This window comes from Populus alba, chromosome 14, assembly GCF_005239225.2.
Source record: "Populus alba chromosome 14, ASM523922v2, whole genome shotgun sequence".
NCBI lineage: Eukaryota > Viridiplantae > Streptophyta > Magnoliopsida > Malpighiales > Salicaceae > Populus > Populus alba.
In genome coordinates, this window is record NC_133297.1 from 3,691,751 (window position 1) to 3,712,807 (window position 21,057).

Consider the following 21,057-nt stretch of genomic DNA (forward strand, 5'->3'; position numbering starts at 1 on the left):
ATTTAATTTTATAAAATTAAAATTTAAAATAGATTGAGGCTTATTTTTATGCTTTAAATGAAAATATATAAATTAAATGATCTTTTACCTTTCATTGTTTTTTGTTTTGCACAAAATATTTTCTGGATTTTTCTATGTTTATTTTTAAAAATATTTTTTAAATTTTTTTTATTGCAAAATATTTTACAAAAAAACTGGTTAATAAAAAATATTTTATAGTTAATATTCAAACTTAGTTTATTTGTTGAAAAATATTTTTAGTTCATAAAATTCCATAAAATATTAGTATTTCAATTACAATATTATTAAACTATTTTAATATTTTTCTCCATCTCATCACCATCATTTCTTTTTCTTTTACTATTATCATCTCATTATTATTTTATCACTACCTTCTTCTCCATCTATATTATTAAAAAATATTCTAAATATAAAATATTTTACACAAAACAAACTAATCACTATAAAAAGGAAGGAAAGCATTATCAAATATGAATTATTGGATGGTCTTGATAAAATAAAAAGACTTAAAATTTAACTATCAATATAGTAAAGTATCAGGGGTTACATTTGAAGTTTTTCCTATTATTTATTGATGGCAGCCTCCGGTCTTTTGTCTATTTGTTTCTCTCTCCAAACAAGGACTAACGCTCTTTGATGGCGCAACCATGGGAATTACCGTTAAATCCCTCGCCGCCAGGCACTGAATTGCCTAAGTTAAACGTCCTCCCGATGACAGCCAAGCGCCGGCGTGACGATTTTGAAGGTGGTGAAACATCCGCCGCAAAACGGCAAGCTAGAGCAGATGTTGTATTCAGGATCGTTGTCCCGTCGGGAAAGATCGGAAAAGTAATCGGCAAACAAGGCCATCGTATCCAGAAGATTCGAGAAGATACCAAAGCCACGATCAAAATCGCCGACGCCGTCGCCGTCAGTAATAAAACCCATTCCCCCAATTTTAATGAAAATTAGGGTTTTGTACTTAAATTCAAATGATTGACTATCGAAAGTTTTTTTATTTTTTGTTTTTTTAATGTTGTGTAGAGACATGAAGAGCGCGTGATAATTATAAGCTCGAAGGAGAGTGAGAATGGGGCAACTGACGCGGAGAATGCGTTGCAGCGAATAGCAGAGTTGATTTTGAATGAAGATGATGGAGGTAGCGGCGGCGGCGGCGTGGAGATAGGGAAACTAGTCAATGCAGGGCATGTGGCTGCAAATACGATAAGATTATTAATAGCTGGGTCTCAAGCTGGTTCTTTGATAGGAATGTCTGGTCAAAATATAGTGAAATTGAGGAACTCATCAGGTGCAATGATCACTGTTCTTGCGCCGAATCAGTTGCCTCTCTGTGCTTCTGCTTATGAATCTGATCGTGTTGTGCAGGTTGGCTTGTTGTAATGGTTTTAATGAACTTGCTTTTTAAGATTAAGATGGGGTTTTGATGCTTCTTTATTTGATTTAGCTCGTTGTTAGCTGTTTCATGAGTATAAAATAATTGCCTTGCTAGCCTTTTTATTTTTACTGAAAATTTGTTTAACTTGGTATAATATTGAGAATTTTAAGGTTGCTTTAGTTGATTTCATTTTCATCAATTGTGAAATGGATAACTAGCTGAAACCGGATAGAAAGAATAATGGGTGACTGAAATTTTTTGTTAAATACAGATATCAGGAGATGTACCTGTAGTGCTAAAAGCTCTGGAGGAGATTGGTTGTCAGCTCAGGTTTTGAATTCTATGTTGATTGATGTTATTTGGTGTTTCAGTCTTGTTTGTTGTTTTGTGTTGGGAAAATATATTTTTAAAGTTAAATAATGCTTTGAGTTTATGTGGTTTAGGGAGAACCCACCTAAACAAGTAATTTCTATCAGTCCATCGTACAACTATAGCGCAGTTCCATTTCAACAATATGCGCCCCAAGCTGCAGGTGATCTCATTGTTGTGTTTATAGAAGGGAAAAAAAAAAAATTATACCTGCCGACTGTTTTTCAAATGTTAATATTTTTGTGTTATAACCACATCATCTTTAGGACAACCAATCTTGCAGCTGATTATGTAACCATGGAGATGATGGTCCCGGAGACGATGATGGGTGGCTTGATAGGAAGAAGTGGTTCTAATATATCAAGGATCAGAGTGGAGTCTGGAGCAGTAATCAAGGTCAGCAGATGTCCAAATCTTTATCTGTGATATCCAATTCCCAATCTCTTACTGATTTCTGGTTGAGAATGCAAATATTTAAATCTTTTATCAGTTCTGGGTTTATTGATTTCATAAATTACCTGTTTCACTAGCTGCCTAGCTTGACAAAAACACTGTGATACACAACTTGGTGAGGACGATGAGTATTCTTCTCTTCGGTTTTCTCTTCTGCAGGTTCATGGTGGGAAAGGTGCGCAAAAACATAGGCATATACAACTAGCTGGTAGTTCTCAGCAGGTATTCCTACTGTCAACCATCAATTTTCCACAATAAATAAGAAAAACTCAAAAGTTCATCATTGTAACATATAAAAAACAACTATTTTATGGGCTTTGCTTATTGTCCTCATGTTTTTGTAACATAATCTAATGTATCAAAAGAGCCAATCAAAAGTGTTTGTTTAATTAACTGGTATTGGTTTTTTCTTAGAAAAGGAGCTGTAGTAGGCTTATAGCTCTAAGTTGTATTTTCCAAGGTTTTCTTTTTATTGAAACTGCTAGATGCATTATAGGTGGCGCTAGCAAAACAGAGGGTAGATGAATACATATATTCGCAGTTGGTTCAACAAGCTGGCACTCAACAGTAAGTGCTCCTGCCTCAAAATGTCTTCAATTCTTATCTCCTTGTTTGGTTGTGAAGTTTTCTGTCATATATCATAGTTTGCAGGAGAGCTGGCCAGTATATTATTTTGGAATTGAGGGAGAATCGATAGTATATTCTAAAAGCTTTCAGATATGCTTTGAAGGATAAATTTGTTGATACTTGTTGATTTCTTGCTCTGTCTAGTGGCTGGAATATTAGTTGTGCCAACCTCGAACACAATTCAAGGAATCTATATATAATTTCACATGATAAGGTGTATTTTCAGGTTGCAGATATGATGAAGCTGGAACGGCCAAGATCTTTGTCAGGCTCTCTCGTCTCCACATTTGTTAAAGTTCCTGGCAACTGTATAACCGCGCCTTGTACCCTTGGTGCTTCATTGATGGGGCACGAACATGAGCCATGTAGGTGGATATATCTTTCATTCTGTTGCGTGAATGGTGTATTGGGTTTTGGGATGCTAGTGCTCAATGAAAAAACTAACCTTTTGCCTTTATTATTAATTTGGTGAGACTTTTGTAATACCATTTATCTTCTGAGCTGCTCTCACATTACGAAGAAGAGCACCATGAGAAGAGTTCTGCTAACTTGATTAATTGCGTTGGCAACTGGTTGAGCAATGGAGAATAGCCGAATGGAGGTTGCAATAACGAAGCCATGATGCCTGCGTCTCGCTGTTTGATGCTAAATCACTTGCTTTGAAAGTTGAAACAAATGGGAATAAAGGCAGATGCATGCTCTTGGATCTAGAAAGAAGTGGATAGAACAGAACCGAGTGTTTATCAAATACAATCAGTGATAACTCGCCCTCGGGACACAGATAACATTGCAAAATTAACGTTAAGAATCTACAGGGGGCAGGTTTCTGGGCCTTCAATCCAACAAATTCTCAAATAATGTCGGGGCCATGGGATGAATGTTCATGGGCCAAGGAACCAAGAAACTGACACTCGAAACATTTAACTATTCATTATAAGGTTTCCTTTGCTTTATCAGGTCCCTGTAGTTTTCTAAACCTTACAATTCGATCAACAAAGTTCATTTCTATTACATAAAAGTTGAGAAAGGAGAGGAGAGTTTTGGCCGGTCATATTTCAAAAAAAAAAAAAAAAAAAAAAACTGTTGATGCTGGTGTCATTGAATTCTTGAAAAATAGTTTGAATATGGGTTTTGATTTTGAAAAAAATTAGGCCTTGATTTTTCAATTATCAAAATTGGCCGGAAAACCATACATTATCTATCTTGACATATAATATTTTCTTTTAAAAAAAAAAAAGAAATTAAGCACGCCGGACTAGACTTGTAAAATTTTGACTGAATTAATTGATGGACTAGTTTTACTTATAATCACGAAAATAGACAAAGTGACTTAAAGGGATTAATACTCTATCAGAAAATAAATTTATTGCATTTACATTAATATCCTGGGATTTTATTTCAGAAAAATCATGTTGAATAGTCACGGGCGTGGCTGTGTTCGAATGACATGTATTACATACATACATGTGTGCGCGCGCGCACCGTTTCTCATTAGTTCTGAGGAAATTAGAGTACAATCGAACAGTGAAAGCGGTATATTTGTACCAAATAGACGTTAATAAAATAAATAGTAAAAAAGACAAAAGTGACAAAAGTCGAAGCAGAGGGACCAATTCCACCATCGCCGCCCTTCCTTGAGGTCTTCGTCTTGCAACTTCAAAACCTTTTTAACACTAAGATCATAATAAAAATAAAAATAAAAATAAAAATAAAAATAAAAATAATTAACGAGACTGCTGGGTGGGCTAAGCCCACGTTAGTATGGACTCAGTTCTACTAAATTAAGGAACAAACTTATTTCAAGCCCTCAAAGGAATTGGGTCAAAGCTTGGACCCCAATTTCATCATTTGAGTGCTTCCCTTCCCTATGTTGGGTGGTCATTTCCAAGTAGCAAATAAATTATATCTCTTGTGTTTCTTTGTATTTAGTAATTAGAGCATGAGCACATAAAATCTCTTACGTAGCAAAGCACATACACATGCCCTAGACAATAACGTGCTCCTGTGCTTTTTTTTTTTTTTGCTTTCAATCTTTTGACCGTTGACAGATTCAAAACAAGGTGGTCCATCGACACAAATTCTCATACTTAGGTTACAATGCTCCACGAATGTAATCATGGTCAACCACGCACACGAACATTACACCATAAGCTCAGTTGATATATACTATAGTTTAGATTCTTGCTGTAGTAGCCCGCTCGTGCCATCACTGAGCCACAATTAATCTCTCTCATATATCCCTGTCAAGCGCACATTAGAAAAGAAAGAATAATTCCTCTGGATTTTAATGTCCTTTATTGGATTCCTCTTCAACCTGTGATAATTTATACCAGGCACCTGAGAGGTTGCAAACGAACCGATGGTGATAGGGTTTTCACATGGTTCCATACATCTTTATCAAACTATTATCAACTTTGTGAGTTAACTCGTAACCCCATCTTAATACTTTTCTAAGTTTTAATTTGAACTATTTTGATATTTCCTGGTCATACTTGACTAACCTAACGGATTAACTGTAATAAAAATGTTTTAAATTAAAAAATATAAACTTAGATAAGTTGACCTAATTATCCGACCTCCGAACTAAGTTAGTCCTAGAACGGTACACGAGTTAACTACAAGTTTTGTATGGGTGTTTATATGATGCATACGCCCCAATAAAATGCATTAATGTGTATGGGTGATGAACAACCCAAATTAAACAAAGCAGGAGCCATGGCTGTAGATGTTTCAAGCGCGAAGAAGTAATATTGTGGAATTAAAGTTTTATTTCTATGTTTTGCAGGGATATATAGCAGTTATGATTAAAGATTCCGCTGCATGATGTTTAGAGATAAATTAGACGAGGAGAGTGCTCGGTGCAGAGCACATGGGGGACAACCAAATATAGTGATGAGATACGCATCATGGGAGATGTCGGAGATGATCCATTACCGAGGATCAAGGAGGCACTCGCCATGGTGTTTCTGCTCTACTAGCTCCCTCAGCATGTGTTTGGAGCCTGCGATGCATTGCCATTTGCTGCAGAAATCAACAAGATCTGGGTCAATCTCTGCTGCTTTTCGCCATATAATTAAGATACAAGTTCATTTCCAAGCTTATAATTTGATTCGTTACTTAAATTTTTTTAAAAAAAAAATTAAATTTAAAATTTATACAAGTCTATACTATCTTGTATTTATTTTTCATCAAATAAATAAAAATAATAAAATTTAAATTTATAACTGTTTGATTATCAAAGTTCTGATAATATATAAAAAAATAATTTTAATTCGATAACTAATTATTAAATAAAATTTTACTATATACTCATATAAATTAAGAGATTGCTACCACTTAAACAAAGTCTCATTCATGCATGGGCTCGTATTATTCAATAATTTATAGCTAGCTACCAAGTAATGTTTATTATTATTTAAAAGCTACTGATGATTTTGTTACCAATTTTATTATTAATCTAACAATCAATTATCTATGCGGATTTTGACGTTCCAAGAGAGAAACATAAAAGGACTGGAAGAGAAAGTGAAAGTATTTGACGTGACAAAAGCAACATAAAATACCAGAAGATTTTTTATTTTTATTTTATGAAGGCAATCAGCCAGCACGAGGTGAGTCGACATGTTTTTAAGGATCTTTCAACTCTTTTGTTGTTGTGTTTAACGGTAATCGTATGTATTTGTCTTCCGCTAGTGTATTAAAATTAATTTAAAATAAAAAAATAACTTTTATAAAAAATAAATCCACCTCAATTCTAAACGCAAGTTTTAAATTTCAGCACCAATTATTAAACTAAAAATAGAATACATGAGTCGACTCCATTGTCAACTAAAAAAATTAATTTATGCTTTTTTTTTTTAATAAAAATGGAAAATAAAACGATCTCTCAGTTTAAAAATTAATTATTAAACTCCATTGTTGCTCTTGACGAAACCAATCACAGCATTCTACTTCTTCTCCTACGTGCATAGAATTCATCGTAATCATACCAAATACCAAAATTGCTATAAATAGCCTATCACTCCCCATGACCATTCATGCTTGAAGCATGGGGGTAGTTTTGGTACTATCGAGAGTGTCATATGATTGGACAAGACCGAGTGTCTGGTAAGAAAGGAACAGGATGACACGCGTGGCCTTATTCAAAATGTGGGTTTGGGACCACGTGTCCAAAAGTAGTGGGACGTAAGCAAGAATCATATGCATGACCCACGTGAACTCTGACACTGCTCCCTCATTTATTCTCATCTTCTCACGTGATTTCACTCCCGCCTTCGTCCCCACTCTACAGCGGCTCGTCTTGAGGCTCTACTTGCATCCATCCCTTTCAGAATTCCAAATCCAAAATCCATGGATCACAGGCAACCAAATTCTAAAGTGCTCACTTGTTACCGTAGGTTCAATTCCCAGCATTTATTCATGATCTTGTTTATATTCCATGTATATGTAAAAAATGGTGAAATTAATCTTTATTTTCTTATAATATATAGTCAAGTCTATGCACAGACATGCATTAAAATTATTATTTTTTTAAAAAAGCTGTAAGGTTAATTTTAAATCTCTTAAAAAATCTGAAAATCTACTTATTAGATGCAAAACAAAACACCAAGAAGCTAATTTATTTAGCTGATACAATTATTTTTCAAAGTATATTTTTAAAAAATTATTAAAAATAATATATAGGTAAAAAATAGTGAAATTAATCCTTATTTTTTTATAATATATAGTCAAGTCTACGCACAGGCATGTATTAAAATCATTTTTTCTTTTCAAAAAAAGCTGTAAAATTAATTTTAAATATCTTTAAAAATCTAAAAATCTACTGATTAGATGCAAAAGAAAAAACCAAGAAACTAATTAATTTAGCTAGTTTTTGAGATTTTAACAACGTTATTTAGTTAAGTATTTTTTTAAAAAAATATATATTAAAATAATATATTGGTATAATATGAGGAGAGCTCCCCCTCGTTCTTGGATATCATAGATATTTTATGATGTATCTCAATCTTGTTGATTTGACTTTCTCAAAGTGGGTATAATTTGATGTTTCTTTTTTCGAGCTTTATCTTCGTTTACTTTTCTCTCTTGTATTTTTTTTTTTTTTTTCATTTTTAAACTTGTATCTTTTATCTTTACAGATATGGTCAAACACTTGCATGCAACACTGAATCTTTTTGTTTTACAAAAAAGAAAGGGAAAATAAAGAGCTTGCTTTCCGAGCTGCAACTAGCATGCATGGTCCCCCTACTTGGCATCTCGCAACTTGTATGCCTTTTCCACGTATGGTGCCTGTAGTTATTATGACGATAACGGAGGAGGACACCTAGTCACAGGCATTCATCAATGCCGTTATCATTGATGTGACCATGTTTTATCCTGGTCTATGATTAATGGAAAAGGAAACATCAACTTTGTCCCTCGCAAATTTATCAAGTCTCGTTTTCATCCTTGAAAAAAAAACAATTATCAATTAAATACCCGCTATTTTAAACATTTCTCAATCGGATCTTGTGTTTTTTAGATTAACGTGGTTGTGCAAGTTAACGTAATCGTACCTCGACTAATCTCACATGCCCTAAAATTAATGATCATATAAACCTCCAATGATTTTAAAAGAACTGAATTCATAATTATTAGAGAGCAAACTCAATGTACCCTGACCTGTTAAGCTACCACTCGGATTTCAATTGGATTGTTAATATAGAATGCCTAGTGGAGAAATATCTAAATGAGTAGAAACCTAGCAGATTAAACCCTCTATCTTGGAATAAATTCGATAATATATTTATTTAGATGGCGATTATAAGCTTAAATTTTTTCCACCAACATGGTCCGATGAATATTATATTTTTTGTTTTAAAAATTCAAGTACCAATGTAAAAGCTGCCATGTACTATTGAATTGGTATCTATTTCATCCTCAACAATCTTCTTATTCTCAATCAGGACCTTTATTATAATATTTTAACAAAAAATGCTTATTTTCCAACGAAAGAATGTTGTTTTTTTTTTTGGTGCATGTTGTTTTGAAGATGAATACATGACTTTGAATCAATAAACAGGTACGATTTGGATAGAATTCGTGATTGAATATGGATGAAAAGATTCAACGATTTTTTTTTAAAATATGAGGGACAATACTGATAAGAAAAAAAAGTACCTGGTAGCAAAACTGAGTCTATTTATATAGCTGGGGATGGCTTTTTGAAAGTCCCTCAGAATTAACTTAGTTGCGTGCATCTTTGAAAAAGGATCGGGCCAGGAGTCACGTGAGAAATCGTCGCCAGAAACCCCATAATCCTAATACGGACCACACCAGGAGAGAATATGGAAGAGAGCCATGATGACGACGGGGGATTGTCGGCTGGGTGCCTGATCCTGGATTTATTAATTAATAATTTAATGTGCATGGAGTCCGCATATGGGAGGAGAACACGTGGGACAGCTTGCACACTCACACACACGTGCGTGGGGGAGGAGTGCCTGAACTTCAATCATCAACCGACAAACTTCTCCTCGTTCTCAAATCATTGTGCCAAGTCCCATGCTCCACTTGAGGCATTCCACCTATCCATTCTTGCATATATCCAGTGACCTTCTCGTCGCAACTCTAATCATTGTCCGATCCAATCTGATATTGATGGAAAAAAGACTTGATTATTAGGTTATTGTATCCCTAGCTTTTTTTTTTTTTTTTAGTGTTCTTCTTATCAAAATAATCGGTTTATTATAAAAAAATATGTTCAAATCAATCAAATTTTATTGGATTCCGTGAGGTCTGAACAAACAAATATTGTTTTTAGACACCGTGACATGATGGCAAAAGATTTAAAATTTGCACAGTATGTCTCTAATTTGAGTTAGGATATGCATCTTTTGTAAGAGTTTTGAATAATCAGGGTTTTACTATTTTATCTAGGTCTATAAAACGTATTTTTCAAGAATATGGTTTCCTTGAATCGAAAATAAAAAAGGTTTATACACATGTACCGAGACCAAGAAATGAGTGAGAAAATATGTTCTTATTATTTAGCCAAAAACTCAGGCTAGATTGGTGATTTCTAGTCAATACATATAACATGGAACTGCGACAAAAAAATGAAATCAAAATATTTAGTTATGTTATTACATGTATCTTGATCATTTCTTTAGCACGTGGAATTCGTATCTTGGCATGCCCATCACCAATATCGTGGCTGGCTAGAAAAAAAAGAAGAGAATCTCCTGGCTTACAATTAATTTCCTCTTGTCAGTATTTTGAATAATAATGGAGAGAATCTTCAGAGCTTTTGAAATTTTGATGCAAATAGTATAGCTGGGAGTATAGAAGCTTTTGTTCTAGAGTGTTTTTTTTTTAAAATGTTAAAATATTGCATTAATACTATTTTAATGCTTTTCAATGGTTTTAATATTTTGTTGTTAAAAATTAAAAAAAAAAAATATTTTAAAACAAAAAATAATTTTAGAAATACATTATATTACAATGCCAAACACAATGTAAACTACATCAACTACATTTTTTAATTTAACATTAACCCTGAATTTAAGAGATTGGTAATAGTTTTTTTTTTCTTTGGATAGTTCTAATTGTGCAGTTATAATAATTTATGATATTTAAAATATAATTATTAATGTTTATTCAAAAAGAGAGATGGAGAAGAAAATGAAATTCATTCCACCAAAAAAAAAATGAAATCCGTTCCAGAATTATTCCTATATTTTCAGTTATCTATTCCTCATTAAATATAACTTAAGCATCACGAAATTGCACGTGTGACAAAGATTTGAGGTGGGATTTCCTACCTAAGTTATATTCTGTGCACGAGAAGCTAATGTGGAGCGTGTAGTACAAGCGCATTAATCGGAGCGTTCGTGGACCAGTGGAGGGTAGAGCAGGGAATCAAGAAAGGATAGAGAGTATCCAATGATTGTAGGGAAAGTGTATGTCTGGTTGTGAAGAGACAGTACAACACGCACGAATCTAAACATCGTACCACGTGTTGACACGTGGACAAACATCACATGCAATTGCACGTGAAACATACAGGTTCCCACGTGACTCCACTTCACTCTGTCCCTCCAAAATTTTCCACTCTCTCTTTTTAGCTCACTTGGCTCGCCATTTTAGTTTCTGGTGTTGGGTTAAAGTTAATTTTTAAAGTTTAAAGTGTGTTTTATTTTAAAATATATCTAAATAATAATTTTTTTAATATAAACATATTAAATAACTATATATATATATATATATATATATATATATATATATATGAAATAAAGCTAGAGAAGAAAAATTAAAAAAATAGCACTGTGAAACACCAATTGCAACCTTTTTTCGGTATCCTACAATTTACTTTACCGTGGACAAAGAAATCGTACGTGCTTTAGGTCTCCTTCCTACCATTTATTTTATTATAAAAATCTTATTTTAATACAAATCTCTCTTATATCAAAATGTCTTTGTTACATTTTAAATCATTATTATAGTAAGAAAAACTTAGAATTTTACAGACATTTTCGATGCTAAAAGCCTACCCAAAACCAACATGATTTGATTGTCTTCGAGGGCAGATCAAGAGAGATTAGTAGGAGAAGAGGCTTAATTGTTGTCGGCATGGGACCACTTAAGACTAGCAGCTGATTGTGTCTAAAAGATTTGGAAGATCACCACACATGGATTGCCAGAAAATCGATCAGTGCAAGAAGAATATATGAGCGTGGGAGCAGGAAGAAACAAATTAACTGATTGAGGCGCATTATACCTCCTTGCCATAGAATACACGTGTGGTCCAGATATATAATGACTCCAATTGTTGCTGTTTACTCTTCGTATGCATAATTTGTTTGGAAAAGGCGACAGAAAGTCACATGTTCTCGAATAACTTTTTATAAACTAAAATCGCTTAAAAAACCTCTTAGAAAACACAAAAAGTAGTTGATATGCTTTGATATCATATATAAGAAGGATGGGCCATACAACATATTATATATAAAAACAACGTATTATTAAGAATGATGAGCCATACAACAACCCGAGCTTGGGGTGCAGGGGCTGAGTGTATGTAATAGCCCGAGTTTATTTTCTTAAAAATATCATTATATTTTTTATCTTTAAAAAATTAATTATTTAATGATATTAGAATCTTGAATCAAAAAAAAATATATTTTACAAGTAATAACCACTAATCATTTTAGCCTGTCAGGCATAAGTACAAATAACTTATAATTTTAATTAAAAAAATAAATTAAATTATTAAATTTTTTTTAAAAAATCAATTATCTAATACAAAAAACTCACTTATAAACTAATTGAATTTTTTTTGGAAATTATCAAAGTTAATAAATATAGAAATTTGCTCGTCATTTCTCTGGGCAAATCTTTTTAATTTATGTTGTCATTCATGACAAGATAAAAGATTTATGGTTTTTGACATGTGATATTTTAAAGGACTTGAATTGTTAGAGACACGGATAACGAATTTGCATATCCATAGCATATATCTTTATAAATAAGATAAAAAAAATTTAAATTCTAGAAAAAATTTAAACATAATCAAACAATCTTTTTAATTAAAACTAGAATAATTTTTTCTTACTTATAATTAGATTATGCTTAAATTTTATAAAAATATTATACATATCATGTTTCATAGCAAGTCAACTCACAACAATCAGTTATCCCTCAAACTAGGTCTATATATATATTTTTTAATTTTACTTATTTTTTCTGGATATTTTTTGAATTTCTGAATTTCCTATCTTTATTTCTTTAGTTAGGTTTAGAATTTTCTTTCCTTTTCGACATGGATTGACTGTGCATCATCTATTTGTTATTTTTAAAATAGCTTCTGACATATATATATATATATATATATAAAATAATCGGCCAATAAAAGGAGACATAAACAGGAAACCTTCACAGTAAAATTGGAAGTTTGACTAAAAATCAACTCAATTAATTAATTTATAACGGAGGACAAATAGTTGAAACGAGGGCTTAAATTGAAGAACATCGAGAACGGATCCTTCAATAAATGGGGGATTTGCATGTCCCCTCAATGGGTGACTCATCACACAGGTACCCAAAACACAAATGTCTTAGCATTAATTCATTCATTAGCCTTTAGCCTTAGACTAGCTATCTTTGACCAGACCTGCCAATCAACCCCTCTCCGAGCCCCGTGCCACCCCGAACCTGAATAAGATGCCGTTATTTGCTTAGAGTTTCAGCACTGTAAAATTTCTCCCCGAACCTCCATGCGCTCTCTTTAATTTTATTTTTTTCAATACATCAATCTATATCTTCTAACAAAATCACATGACTCTACAAATTAAATTAAACATTTTTCCAAGACAATCTCAAGTTTGCGCATTCTTACGTTGTCCAAGCACTCCAAAAATTTCAACCATGTTTTTCAAACCCAATTTATCACATAATAAACCTGTCAATTTTAATTAATTATTTTATTAAAACAATAATATTTTTTATTTTTTATTAATTGATGTCACAATCCAGTTCAGCTAGATTTGCCAAATTAACAAGGACATAATCAGGTCAAATAAATTTTATTGGATCAATGTCTAGTTTAACTAAACTAAAAGTTTTAAATCCTAGATTTTCAAAGTTAGTTTATAAATTAAAATTAAATCTAACAATTATGATTTATAATAATTAAATTATATTGTTTGTTATAGTGATTTTCGCTTTTGGTATCGAAGTATGAAAATTATCTAAAAAATAATTTAATAATTTTTTCATAAAAAATAATTTAAAAATAATTTTGTAAAACATATTTGAATGCAAAATCGGAATTAGCAGCCTTTGGTTGCACTCGCTCACAGTTGAGACAGACAACAGTAGGTCCCACTGTAAAATTCACTGATTCGCCGCAGATGTGATGCTGGCAGATTGCCCATTTCGTGGGTCCTCACACTCATGATTGAACACCACCACCATCATAAGCTGATGATCATAGTTGCGTGTAAGTCATTGTAGATCACTACTACTGTACCATCGTTCATAGAAATTTCCAGTCAATGGTCAATGATAGAAAAAGCCGCTTTTTAAGTGTGAAAACCTGGAAAATGAAAGATTTATTAGTAGCTGGATGTTTTCTCGGTTAAAAATGTGTTTCGTGATGTTTTAATTCTTTTCCTGAAGTTAATTTTTTTAAATTATTTAATATATTGATGTTAAAAATAATTTTTAAAAGTAAAAAATATTATTTTTTATGTATTTTCAAGTGAAAATATTTTAAAAATAAACTATTACTACATTCTCAAACATTACCTTAAAATGTATTTGTTTTTTTAGTTCAAAAGATATTTCTGTATTTTTTTATGATTTTGGATTGTTTTAATAGGTTAATATCAAATATAAATTTTAATAAATAAATAATAATACAAAATGCTATCTTAAATGTGAATGCTTGAATAGTGTGCTTGTTTCCTACTTTCAAGTTTATATTTTCTTATAATCCTTCTGCTTTCCTTTTAATATAATCTCAAACTTTATTTTTGTAATTATCTATTCCATCTATAAATGAATATCAAGATGGATATATTTTATTAATTATAAAAAAATCAAATGAGTGCATCCTCAGCAGAAACAGTAAGATTTAATTCAACATTTTGTTAATTCATGTTTAATTGTATTATAACTCTATAATTAATTCAAATCAGATTTTATCAAACTAGATGCATTATTAATACTCATCTTAAAAGAAAACTGTAGCTATAAAAATAGCATGCGTTCGACCTGTAGTAACTGGGACAAGAGCATGACTGTTCAAACACATAAATATATTAAATTTATATTAATATTTTAGGATTTTATTTGAAAAAAATTATATTGAATGGTCACGAGGGTGGCTGCAATCGAATGGCATTTATTATAGATAAAAAAACAGTTCTTATTAGTTTTGAAAAAAATTAAAGTACAATCGAACAGGGAAATGATTATATTTATACAGAATAGATCTTAAGAAAATAAATAATAAAAAGACAAAAGTCAAGGTAGAGGGACCAATGCATCATGAAACCAAACGGAGAAGATACGTGGTTACAGTGCATAGAAAGTCAAAGTAACGAGCCAAGGTTTGAAGAGGAGGAGTTAACCATGGTAACAAGGAAGGTTACGTGGAGGAGGAGTAAAGCCTGTTAGCAGGAGGTAGCCATACACAGAAAGCTAGCTTATCTAGTAGCATTGTACCATATATGATGATGATTATTTGAGCCAATGAGGGATGGCTGACACAGGTCATGATTGAATCTATACCCATCCGTCACTTTCTCTCTTTGTATCTACATATCTATATGTATAGACTAGTCCCATCCTTTTACTGTACCGAGAATAGCAAAAGGCTGTGACACCTCAGGCTCCAAAAACCCAACCATTTTCTACCCTTCTTTTCCCTTTCTGCTTTCTCACAATCTGAATAAAAACCCCTGTTATCCCAGCTGAAAGGAGGCAGGCAGAAAGGAGTGTTTATTTCGATTGGGAAGACTGAAGCTTTGGCTCTCTGGTGCTCGAGAGGAGTGAAGATGGGTGATAAAAATGATGGACTGGGCTTGAGTTTGAGCTTGGGATTCGATGGTACACAACAAAATCATCAACAGCAGCCTTCTAAGAAGCTAAACCTCATGCCCGTACCTTCACCAAACAATCATAGAAAAACTTCCTTGACTGACCTCTTTCAATCATCAGGTACTTGTTTCGTTTCTTGGGTTTTTGCTGGGCTCTAAATAAACAAGTTTATAGTACTGTCTTTGATCCAGATCTGTGTTTTGGATTAATTACATGATTCCCATTGTTTTTTTTATTGCAGATAGAGCATGTGGTACGAGGTTTTTTCAACGAGGAATTGACATGAACAGGGTGCCAGCTGCAGTGACAGATTGTGATGACGAAACTGGGGTTTCTTCACCAAACAGCACGCTATCCAGCTTAAGTGGTAAAAGAAGCGAAAGAGAACAGATTGGAGAAGAAACAGAAGCGGAGAGGGCCTCTTGCTCTCGTGACAGTGATGATGAAGATGGTGCTGGTGGTGATGCTTCTAGAAAGAAGCTGAGACTCTCAAAGGAACAGTCTTTAGTGCTTGAAGAGACTTTCAAGGAACATAATACTCTTAATCCTGTGAGTAGTGTCATTTTTATTTATTTTTTTATCATGGTAGGGTGGTTTTTAATTCTGGGTTTGGTGTAATTCGGTGAAGTGTGGTGGTTTTGTGGTTGCAGAAGGAGAAGCTGGCTTTAGCAAAGCAGTTGAATCTCAGGCCTAGGCAAGTGGAGGTGTGGTTTCAAAACCGAAGAGCAAGGTGAGATATCCCCCCGTTAGGGCTACTGTTTATATTTCGAAGTAGTTGACAAGGATGGAATTGTCTTCTTGGATGATTTTTAGTGGAAGACTCAATTTAGTGAGTGTTAATGAAGGGAAAGATTGTTGCCTCTATTGTTCAAGTCATTAGAATTTAATGGACATAGGACTATCAACTAGTTATAATTGCATCCAGTGTTTACAACAGCACTCGTTCTTTGTGATAATGCATTACCCTATTCATGGGTCAACTACATCTTGAGCAGGAAAAAGAAATAAATTCATTAGGTCTGAAGTTTAGTATCCATGCTTCTGTGGAAGTCATGTAATCTTCAATATGGACAAGTAGGGTGTTTTTGTTGCCAAGTAAATGGATTTGTGTTTTTACATTTTGTGATTTCAGAAATATTACATATTTATTGTGATTTAAAGTGCTTTTGAACTGTTTTTATGCGGAGGAAAATGTCTTGGAAAGTGAACATTTTCTCATCGAATTGATGCAGGACCAAGTTGAAGCAAACTGAAGTCGACTGCGAGTACCTAAAGAGGTGCTGTGAAAATCTAACAGAGGAGAACAGGAGGTTACAGAAGGAGGTGCAAGAGCTTAGAGCACTGAAACTTTCCCCTCAGCTCTACATGCACATGAACCCTCCCACCACCCTCACCATGTGCCCTTCATGCGAGCGCGTTGCTGTCTCGTCAGCCTCGTCATCTTCTGCTGCTGCCGCGTCCTCTGCTCTTGCTCCAACTGCCTCAACCCGGCAACCACAACGACCGGTGCCCATTAACCCCTGGGCAACAATGCCCGTCCACCATCGAACTTTTGATGCTCCTGCTTCCAGGTCATGATTGTTAGCTTGAAGTAGGGGCTATTTGGTAAAGATAAAATGGATGAAAGGATTTAGGATAAGATTTCCAGGCATCCACAGAAATTTGAGAGAATGTGGAATAGGGAGAATATGAAATAAGACACGATCAGTGGTGGTAGTGGTTAGGATGTGATTTTGCTGACAAGTCCAGGTTGCAAAGAGTGGACTAGTTGCAAAATGTAGTGTTTATAAGTTGTAGGATGATTGGAAGGTGCGACAAAGGAATCCGAATACAATATCTCCCTGCTGATTATTGTAGGATTTGATGTAGACAAAGTTGCTTTACTATGTAAAGAGAATAGTATTTTAGTGATCCAAATGAAGGAATGAATTGAATGGTCATCCTATTAACAAAAAAATGCTTCTATTCATCCTTCGATTATCGGTGGCTTTTGTGTATGAATGGTTGTCAATTAGCCTTAGCTAAAAGATTCCAGCTTTTTTCTTGTGATTCCAAGCAATGTCTCCTTGCCCGAACATTCTACCTAGCCCCATGTCCTGGAGCTGTTCTCCAAGTGTATCTGTCAAATCTCAGACTTAAAGCTCATGGTCATGGTTGAAGAATTCCATGTCTGCCCATAATGTCTCCTATCCGCATTAGTTTGCAGCTAAAACATGTAAGATGTTAGACATGGCTGGCTCCATCGATTCCTAGCTCGCTTCCATTTTCATATCTGCAATCCTCCATTTTCATAACGTATGGTAGCTGAACCTCCATAAAGTTTCTGTTCTTTCGGCCTAGTAATTGAACTCAACATATCTGGTGCCAGCGGGTCACTACAGTAACTGAAATTGTGTTTGGAGCTGGGAAGTTTCAAGACTGCATCGAGCTCGAAGATGAGACCTTCGTGGCTGTTTCTTTATTTAATTATTTCACGATGAGAAACTACTCAGGTTCACATCCTGTATGTTATCTCTTGCAAAATCTCGAATCAAAATAACACAGGGAAGGAAGTTGTTGTTAAGGATTGTAATTATCCTCACATTCTAAAAGCTAAATTGTCCATCACTTTTAATCCAAACCATTTAACACCGGTGGTCTTCTAGGATTCTAACAACACCGCCACCGTAAAAGAATACAGGCATCTAAACAAAAAACCTTATTCAAATTTTATCTCTACAGCAATAGAAATCTAAAGATGAAGAATAAAAGAATAAGAAGATAATAGGCAAAAAGAGCATAAAAACCATTTTTAAAAGTTGAGATTTGAAATTGAAACATGATCTCAGAAGTTGTCCCATCTCTCAAACCAGTGAACCACCCCCTTATGGGTTGAGACCCTCACAGGAAGAGACTGTAGCTGCCCTTTCAGCAGTTCCGGCCATGAGCAAAACAAAAGACATTAAAAGAAAAGGCTTCCCTCCAAGAACCTAATGTCCACCCGTCACAAAAAAATTTAAAAGAAGAGGCAGAAAAAACTTCTGGTTCAAATGCAAGGCTGTGACGAGCTAAAATCTGAATTTGATTACATCGCCTTGAACACAAGAAAAAGCTAAAAGCTGATCGAATTTAAGTCGCCTCTGATTTCATGGGTGATTGTGTCTTGGTCCTTGGACACTATGCCAGTGCATTTATTTATACATCTAACGATGCAGAGGGGACATGGAAGTCTACAAGGCAAAAAAGACGATAGACACTGAACATCTAACGATGCAGAGAAGACATGCAAGTCTACAAGGCAAAAAAGACGATAGACACTGTTATCTATACGTGTAATCTAATTTCAGATCTCCTTTTACATTGATTCAGAGATGAAGATTCAAGAATCTGTCTGAAAGGTAGGTAACTGGGCAGAAAATTTAAGATTTCTGGGACAAAACAACAACCTGCTCGGATAAAATATGAAGCCAGAAAACTGATGTCCTTGTCACGAGCTTTGAGGCAAGGCTAAGCTTTTTGGAACAATACCCTCACATTTTCTTGACATCATCATTCTACAAAAATTTACTACGTAATGCAATAGTGTTTTTGTAAATTAGTACATTTTAAAAAAATATTTTATAAAATAGTAAAAATAAAAAAATAATTAAAAATTTAACACATTTAAAAGAATCTAAATTGACTTATGTGACACGTGACTTGCAGATATTATCTATAACACATGAGTCACCAATGATATTTGTAACACCTCTAATAGAAACATTATGTACACTCTATTTTACCAAAATCAATTGAGACAATCACAAATAATCAATTGGTCACAATACATTTCATCTCATTGATATGTTATGGATAATTATTGTTGTTTTTAAAGCTTCTCGTACTAAATAATTGATCTATATACATACATACAAATATTAAAAGCCAATTGATAGTTATAATCCATAATAAAATTAATTTGGTATTTAATAAATGTAAAACAATATTACATATCAATCAATTATTCCTTTGATATTGAGGGGCATAATGTATCAGATTGCGTGAATGTATTAGGAAACTTGATTATGTTGGTATAATAAAACAACTCATAATTGATAAATATTATGTCATGTATGTATCTATATCAATTGTTAAATGTTGCTCCTTAAAAACATAATCTCTCCTTGCATTCTAGAGATCAATGTAAGATGCATGAATTATAAATCAATTTTCCTCGTGACTACTATGGTTATTAATACTGTGCAGCTCATTTCTAGTATTAATATAATTTGAAATATGATGCGATAGTCCAAAATGTCACATTATTTTATTTAAAAAATACATCTCAACAATGTCAACACTTGTGCTAACCAAATATCAAATTCTCCATAATAAATTGGTGAAACTGAATGTATTAAGTCTTCCATACAAGTCAGAATAAGTTGTTAGCATATAAATAACTAATTGTTAGCATTTTCAATATAATAAAAAATAATTGAAGTTGACATAATTTAAAATACATAGAAAAAAAAACTTATGTTATCTAGTTTCACAAGTTTTTCTATTATGATCTTTTTAACAGCATATGACACATTTATTCAGTGCATGTTTCTCTTTAACATTCATCCTACTATGTAAACAAGTGGGTTTTCTTCAACCCTTATATATTTGCCATCTAGTTGGGCATCTATATATATATATATATATATATATATATATATATATATATATATATATGAATCAATATATATAGACCTGATGTATCAAGTAATGGTTGAAAACGAGGATTTGATATATTTTTATATGATAAGTTAGAGTAGAAATCATCAGTAAATTGAACATAGTTCATATTTTATGAAGTGCAATTGCAATTAGATGTACGTATGGTTAAGAATAAAATTGTTATTTATCATAAATACAAGTTGCTTTATTGATGGTTTCTCACATATCTCTCGTAACATAAAATGAGAGAAAGGAGAAGAAAAGCCTGTCTCTGTCTTTTATTCAAAACAAGTCATAGATGGCAGTTATATGATAGATTCTTGATTATCTTTTCATATGCATTACTTTATCATTTTTTTACTGTGTTAAGACAAAAAAAAACTCGGAAGTTTTCACATTGATCTGCTCCTGATGCAGTCAAACTTTGTTCAACCAAAGCCACCTTTCTCTGTGCACAGACTACGGAGCCAACTCTATGTAGATAACAAAGGATAGTAAAGGGGACCAAATCATCTGACCATCACTGTACCGAAACCGGAAGTACACGAATCTTACATTGTTTGGTACACCCTACTTTCTCCGTCTTCTCAATTTCTTGCATAATTTGATTTTTTATAAACACAAAGTCTCGGCTTCTAACTAGATTATATACCTCGTCTGGGAAAGCGGTTTATAATCACTCTTCCAGACTAGAAAGATATATTATCAAATCTTCACGTCCAGCTAATGTGATTGCAAGAGACTTTCCAGAGTACTCAGATGTGAAAAAACATCATAATTCGATAATTTCTGATCATTTTGACATCTTCGCTACTAGAAAAGCCATTTTGAAAAGGCACTCACAGATGCGTTACCAAACACATCTTTGTGAAATTCTCAAGCTGTATATACAACAAGAAATTCAATTCTTGCAAGCTTTTCTTTGATGGGAATTAATGCAAGTCATTCAG

General features: G+C 33.3%; 2 protein-coding genes across 4 annotated transcripts; both read left to right on the forward strand.

The window, feature by feature from the left end:
- The first annotated feature begins 605 nt into the window (after nucleotides 1-605).
- On the forward strand, nucleotides 606-3,309 carry LOC118034102 (flowering locus K homology domain). 3 transcript variants are annotated; one of them, XM_035039290.2, is made up of 8 exons: nucleotides 607-930; nucleotides 1,045-1,386; nucleotides 1,668-1,726; nucleotides 1,840-1,928; nucleotides 2,049-2,161; nucleotides 2,378-2,440; nucleotides 2,715-2,785; nucleotides 3,060-3,309. In XM_035039290.2, exons 1-8 carry the CDS (start codon nucleotides 658-660, stop codon nucleotides 3,082-3,084), a joined length of 1,035 nt encoding a protein of 344 aa, XP_034895181.1. In that variant the 5' UTR covers nucleotides 607-657; the 3' UTR covers nucleotides 3,085-3,309. The 3 variants fall into 3 exon arrangements, with proteins under 3 accessions (XP_034895184.1, XP_034895181.1, XP_034895183.1); XM_035039292.2 differs by having other exon boundaries at nucleotides 608-930; nucleotides 3,072-3,309; XM_035039293.2 differs by lacking the exons at nucleotides 2,715-2,785; nucleotides 3,060-3,309 and having other exon boundaries at nucleotides 606-930; nucleotides 2,296-2,434.
- Nucleotides 3,310-15,149: 11,840 nt separating this feature from the next.
- LOC118034101 (homeobox-leucine zipper protein HAT3) lies at nucleotides 15,150-17,367 on the forward strand. Its single transcript, XM_035039289.2, has 4 exons — nucleotides 15,150-15,547; nucleotides 15,669-15,976; nucleotides 16,078-16,157; nucleotides 16,660-17,367. The coding sequence occupies exons 1-4, from the start codon at nucleotides 15,385-15,387 to the stop codon at nucleotides 17,003-17,005; spliced, it is 897 nt and encodes a 298-aa protein (XP_034895180.1). The 5' UTR covers nucleotides 15,150-15,384; the 3' UTR covers nucleotides 17,006-17,367.
- Nucleotides 17,368-21,057: the final 3,690 nt, after the last annotated feature.